This window comes from Crassostrea angulata, chromosome 4 (genome assembly GCF_025612915.1).
Source record: "Crassostrea angulata isolate pt1a10 chromosome 4, ASM2561291v2, whole genome shotgun sequence".
Lineage (NCBI taxonomy): Eukaryota > Metazoa > Mollusca > Bivalvia > Ostreida > Ostreidae > Magallana > Magallana angulata.
In genome coordinates this window covers 9,035,633-9,042,423 of record NC_069114.1, presented here as the reverse complement: position 1 = coordinate 9,042,423, position 6,791 = coordinate 9,035,633, and the positions used below count along the sequence as shown (strand labels likewise).

Below are 6,791 nucleotides of genomic sequence, written 5' to 3'. Positions count from 1 at the left end.
TAATTGTTCGTTATTATATGAAGAATATCTGCAAAACCTGCATATACAAATAGCATTTGAATTATAATAATCGTTGTAAAGGGCACTAAAATTGAAAACGTGTAGACTGCTATGAAACACCGGATCTTTCACAAAAAGCACATAAACAAGAAGATGATTAAATCGTTACAGCTGTATCACATGATTAAATCGTTACAGCTGTATCACATGATTAAATCGTTACAGCTGTATCACATGATTAAATCGTTACAGCTGTATCACATGATTAAATCGTTACAGCTGTATCACCAAACAACATAACAGCAGCCAATCAGAACGTAGCGTATCAGGGATTCTGTCACATTCGGCAAACCTCGGTCGATTCCGTAACCTACATCAAACAGTTTAGATGAGTTACGAATCGGCCGAGGTGTGCCGAGTGATTCTGACAAGGGTTTATAGTAAGCGGTTATACAACACTATTAGGGATATCATTAATTTGATTCTAGAAAGCAAGAAAATACGTCTCCTACGGGACGCCAAGCGTTGTTTAGGTTTCTTAATTATTTTACAGAAATGAATTTGGGGTATCTCATCCGGGTTGCTTTCCTTTTCAAACCCGTCACTACTCTTTAGTACACCACGTTTTTAGTGTTTGCGGTGTATTAATCTTTTCGGTTTTTACAGAGGCAGTGCGTGATACAGGAAAAACGTTGATAGTCCTTTAATTTAATTTAAACATATTTTATTGATGATTCAGAAGGATTAGGCAACAGACTAAACTCATATAAACACGCTTCAAAGATTAATATAATATTTCTTTGTCAAACACTTCAAAAGATATAATTGAACTTTGTTATTCATTTCAAGTTAGGGTCTTTACACGTATATCATATGTAGGCACAGTCATATTTCAGATTGGAATTTATAATAGCAGTTGATAGAAAAAAATTGTCAATGTATATATATAATGAATTTTAAGTAATATCCCAGTTTAAGTGAACGTCTTTGTTTTAACAACCTTAAAGTTGTTATTGTTTTGTTTGTTTGTTTGTTTGTTTGTTTGTTTTTAAAATGTAGATAAAAAAATCCAGGGAAAGCATACAAAAGTGTTGTATTTAAAATTAACATATGAAAACAATGTTGAATAATTTTGAAAAATCTAAAACGTCATTCGCACTTATTCTCATTTTGTCTATTATTAAAGATATGACATACAATGTACATATATAAAGCACACAACATGGGCGACTTACATTGGAATCATCAAATCAAATAGAATTAAGTTGGTAATGGACACTTTTGAAAGAAAAAAAAACAGTCACTCCATCATCATTCATCCATTCGTTATCAGGAATTGTTCTCATTGTTTCACAGGAGGGCTCTGGGGGTATCCTTGAGGTTGTCCGTATGCTTGAGGTTGTCCGTATGCTTGAGGTTGTCCGTATCCCTGAGGTTGTCCATATGTCGTTTGTTGTCCGTAACTAACTGCTACTTGAGGCTGGGCTTGTTGTCCGTATGATGCTGTTGCGGGCAAATTCCTTCTACGACCTGATATATACACATAATTTGCTAAAAAATAATCATACCTAATAAAATTCCATTTCCCCTCAATCTAACAATAAACGCACAACTTGAGTTAGCTTGCATATCTGAAATTATACCCACGTGACTTAGTTATGAAGGCTAATATAAATAATTAAGTAGCATTGCAATAATAAAAGAAACTGTAAGTTAAGCTAATTGTAGTCAATCTATTTACCAAAGTATGAAAATGATGAAGAGTTTTTATTCATTAAAAGTGTGCTTTGAGTAGAGAGGACGCTTCAATCACTAAACTCCACGACACGTCGCCAAGTTTATACAACACACGTAATGAATCGTAGAAAAAATGTGTGAAACGTAATTCTTAGATTTCCGATGGTAACGAAATATATCAACTAGAAATAGTTACATTTTTAGGACCACAAGTCATTACGCTTTTTGTATATTTCACTTCCTTCCATCGGTCATTCTTTCAATCTTAGGAAGTATACCTCCAATGGAACTACTTACGGTAACAGACGCAGCAGACCACACAGCTGATGATAAGGACGATGGCGCCAACTATTGGACCGACAATGACTCTATATCAAGTATAGAAAGAGTAGCAATGCCGGTAAAGGAAATATCAAACAATATCTCATCAAGTTTCAAAAGAGCATTTTTTTTTGCAAAAAGCAAGACCCCTAAGACATCTAAAAAAATAATTGAGTTTTTAAAATATGATCCTATATAAAATTAAAATTTTATTTGATCTGTAACAAAGAGCCTAATCAAGCCTTAACTATGACTTTGTAATTGCCTAACTCAAAATAAAATGAACAATATGGCTGAAAAACATTTGGCCAATGACTAGAAGAAACCAAAACAAACAAGTAAACAAACAAATTTTAGATCAGTGGAAATAACTAGTATTCCAATGCACAAACACAACTCATAAAAGCTTGTTTTGCGTGGAAAGCCGATTCATTAATATAATAACTCAATTTGTTAAAGGGGTCAAGCTTTATACATAAATTCTTTTATATTGATTTAATAAAAAATAATGTCTTTGCATCGCCATTTTTTCTTTATTTTGTTATTTCTGATCAAAACCTTGATAAAATAATTTTTACCTTAGATAATTTATTTTATTTCATTGCAAAAGTAACAGGAAAACATTTCAATATAACTGAAGGATTATTCATCACTGTTACATTATTAAGTATTAGTAGTAAGTATTAGTATTTAGTATTATTAAGTTTTATTATTACAAGTAAAATGTTCAGGTTTATTTCTTCCTTTGCAACATCTATCATTATCATCATCATCATCATCATCATTATTAATGAATGAACAAACAGAAAGAAGTGTGTGGTTTTTTAATATATATAGGAACGTACCCAATGCTGATACAAGTCAAGGTTCCGGTACAGATGTACCCATCTGGACAGCAGTATATTGACCCTGAGCAGCAATGATACCCGGATAATACACAATCGCTGTCCGAATAACACGCCAAATCACCTGAAATACAAACGGGGTCAAAGAACAATTTACTGATTGTACAGGTGACACAGAGGCGCAGGTTTGATCATGTCTGTGCTGAAAGAATCTCAGAAATTAGTGTTTTGAACATACTATTTTTCATATGTCTGTTTTCATCACTTTATCAAAAGTTTCAATGAAAAAAGAAAAAGAAAAGAAAACCAAACAAACAATCAGAAATATGTTTTTCAAATAATTACAGATCTATATACCGATCGCAAAGATATTAAGACAATCATTCGAAAATTTATTCCTTCTTCAGTTGGTAAAAAATCTATTTCACCGATAATTCATTATTCCCGAGAAGAGCCAAAATATGCCTGATCATAAACGTTATTTGCAATCATTTTGAAATTCAATGTTGGTATGTTATCAAGCTGGTGACAGGAAAATGTGACCTAATTTGATAATAGGTCACAGTACAGAGAAAGGTAGTTGAATTGTGGAATCAAATAATGCCGACTTGTCACTATTTGATTTTTTAAATTTATTTTATTCTTCATCTAAAAAGATGTGTAAATGCTGTTGTTTGAAGGCATAAACAAAACATGAAAATCAAAGTTGTATGAAAATATTTGTTTTTAATAAAACTGAATTATGTTTATAAACTTAAAAGGTTATAATGGATACTATTTAAAATGGAATTTAGTTTTATTTGATTTTCTGATAAACAAAATTTATAATGAGAACAAATTATGTTGTTAATACATCCAAATGAACGCAGATCAGATTCAACAGGCCACCCAAAATATATTTTGACAACAACATCTCAGATGTCTAGAAAACTATACCTTCAAGAATACTCTATATTTAATATAATCATTCACAAGTAAAAAATAAAATGGAGTTCTTACCTTTTACAAAGGCGAGAGAAAGAAAACCGAGTATTATCAATAAAGGTTTAGCCGCCATGTTGCCTAGTTGTATCAACGTTTATCTACAACGCCTGGGTCGGTCTGCCAGCTATCATTTCATTCTGGGGGTACATTGTGCTTGGGATTGTTTGTTTGTTCTTTGGTTCGTATCAGTTATCTAAAATTGTCCCCTAAAAATTTGATTGCGTATGAAATCAAGGATTGATGTTGAGTAAATATGTCAAGATCTAATATGTCTAATGTACCGGTATCTTAATTATCAAAATAAACTGGAAAAACCGCTGCAATCTTAAAAATGTTAAGTTAATCTTTTTATCGTTAAACATTAATACTACTACATAAACCAAGTGTTTCCTTTAGAAACAATAAAATGTAAATGTTGGATTTACTTATAAAAAAATAATGATTTTGTCAGAAATCTTTGAATTGCATGGATGTGAGCTAATCTAGCAATTCTGAAAGTACCAAACTGTGCTAGTTGTTTGTGCGTAGACGGCGTCGGGCGACATAACACTCCAGGGCTTTCCTGTCACCTCGGGGCAAATATTCTAATTTGTCGCCCTCGAAGCCATGTTATATATGTTAAATAACATTTTTAAAAATAAAAATCTTTTTAAGAATATATTTACCCCATTAACATATGTATTTTAACTATTAATGCATCTTAATACCTTACAAATCAATTTTCTTGTAAAATATCGATCGATACTTTCAAAAAGAATATAATTATTTAAATTAAACAATTAAAGTGAGTTTCTCTGAACAGCAGACACTGTCATGACATTTTTAATTTCGAGGAACTGTTTACGCAAGGATGATATAACAGTTTCGGAGGGCAATATAAACATTTCCGGTGAAATATAACTTTTTCCGGGAGGGCAATATAACTATTTCCGGTGTGATTCAGCTGTTTCAGGGCATAGAAATAAAATCATCTTATTTGTGACATAACGAGAAAACTTATTAAAAATGATATATAACAAAGTATTTGATTTTATGCTTCACTTTCAAACATCGGGCAAATAGAAGTCCGAAATATCTGACGTTTTCGTGGCTTTTTTTTTTTTTTTTTTTTTTTTTTTTTTTTTTTTTTTTTTTTTTTTACCGATTTTGATATTTGCTTGCCATTACGAAAACTGGAATTTCGCCGCCTCTAGTTTTTCGCCGCCTCCAACTAGAGATGGCATTCTCGGCTGGCCTTTAAATACTAGTCTTGCGAATCATATCAATATTTAACTCACAACTTAACGATAAAAGGATGACTTCGCAAGTCAATCATATCGCTTTGATGGGTTCTTTCACTCTAGAAACCGTCTGTTCTACACATTTTATCGAACTGTCTGATCGCGGCATTGTTTAAATCTCGCGAAACTGAAGGATGTTTTCAATCTCAAATCTACAAAATCGGAAAAGACGCAGCAGTCAGATTTATTCCTAATAGCATTGATATTATTCAAAAGTTTGAATATTCATTAGTCGGTGAATTGTTGCTCGATTTTTTTCCTTTTTACTTTAACAAATACTGCAATTGTTGAGAATATCCATTTGGAATTATATGGCAATGCTTAGTTTATTGACGTAAAAAATCTGAAGCATGGCTTCGTGAATTTGGTAGCCGCTTATCTTCCGACAGACGGTTGTGGTATTGTATTGTTTATTACCAAGAACAATACGATACATAGGTTTAACATATATACATAAGTAAAGTGAACAAACATTTGTAGACATTTTTTAAAAAAACATGACAAACTTGTATTAGACTGCGTGTGCACATAACACTGTGCAAAGTGTACATGACAAAAGTAAACAGGATAATGAAGAGTATATTTTCAAAACAAAAGCTTACAATAATTATTTTTTTATCGTACTTTTGAGCATTTATATAGGTATTTTCCCAAATTGCACAACTTTTTGATATTCTTTGTTGAAAGTAACTGAAAAGTTTAAAGACAGAAGGCTTTTCATAACAATAATTTTTTTTCATACAACTTCCTCATTTCCGACAGACGGTAGATGTTTAACGTAATTTCAAAAAATTGCCCGACTGACCAGTCGACCGAGTCGTCTATAGGTGTATAGGTTATGACCGGGGGTCAATTTCAACGTAGAATAATGACCCCTCCCCCCAGCTGCAGAATATTTTTAAGAAAAAGGACCCATTGGTCTATTTTCTTCATGCTAAACATGAAAAAAGTAAAGAAAAATGACCCAAGTCACATTCAAAAATAAAAATGGCTTACCTTATATAAAAAACTGTCAATCGGAGAATTACAAATATTTCATGAAGAAGACTGAGAAGGCAGCGAACGTCGTAATATGAATACTTCTTATTTACATTTTTGGGGAAAAGTCATTTTTACATAAATTTTGTTTTCGTCCACGTATAATATATCCATCGATATTCTAAACATTTGCTGTAATTTTGTGTTTGGCAAAATGCTGATCATGAATGGAACTGCATTTTTTCAAAGGAAGTGCGTAAAGAGTACTTGACTATAAAGATTGATCAAATACATTTAAATAAAATATTAAACCTAGAAACGTTGATAAAGTAAAAAGGATAGCATTTGCATGTTGTTCACTCTAAACATATTTTTCTTTAAGGTTTCTGATGGTTCAATTGCAATTTTATGAAATGAAAATACAGTTCATACATGTATTTGATCACCGTAGGCAACAAATGAAACAGAGACTGGTTGGCAACAAAGTAAAAAGAGACTGGGTGATCAACAAAGTAAACAGAGACTGGGTGGTCAACAAAGTAAACAGAGACTGGGTGGTCAACAAAGTAAACACAGACTGAGTGGTCAACAAAGTAAACAGAGACTGTGTGGTCAACAAAGTAAACAGAGACTGGTTGGTCAACAA

At 32.2% G+C, this 6,791-nt stretch overlaps 1 protein-coding gene across 1 annotated transcript; it reads right to left on the bottom strand.

Moving 5' to 3' along the window:
* Nucleotides 1-776: 776 nt before the first annotated feature.
* Nucleotides 777-4,060, bottom strand: LOC128182364 (uncharacterized). The gene is made up of 4 exons (XM_052850964.1): nt 3,903-4,060; nt 2,904-3,027; nt 2,035-2,105; nt 777-1,530 (listed from the first exon to the last, which is right to left on the bottom strand). The coding sequence occupies exons 1-4, from the start codon at nt 3,958-3,960 to the stop codon at nt 1,343-1,345; spliced, it is 441 nt and encodes a 146-aa protein (XP_052706924.1). The 5' UTR covers nt 3,961-4,060; the 3' UTR covers nt 777-1,342.
* Between the last annotated feature and the right edge of the window lie 2,731 nt (nt 4,061-6,791).

Coding starts and splice junctions, on each gene's coding strand:
- LOC128182364 (XM_052850964.1), bottom strand. CDS start 3,960: ATGGCGGCTAAACCTTTATTGATAATACTCGGTTTTCTTTCTCTCGCC. Junction 3,028..3,902: donor TTCTCTCGCCTTTGTAAAAG/GTAAGAACTCCA, acceptor TTTGTATTTCAG/GTGATTTGGCGTGTTATTCG. Junction 1,531..2,034: donor GGTCTGCTGCGTCTGTTACC/GTAAGTAGTTCC, acceptor TGTATATATCAG/GTCGTAGAAGGAATTTGCCC.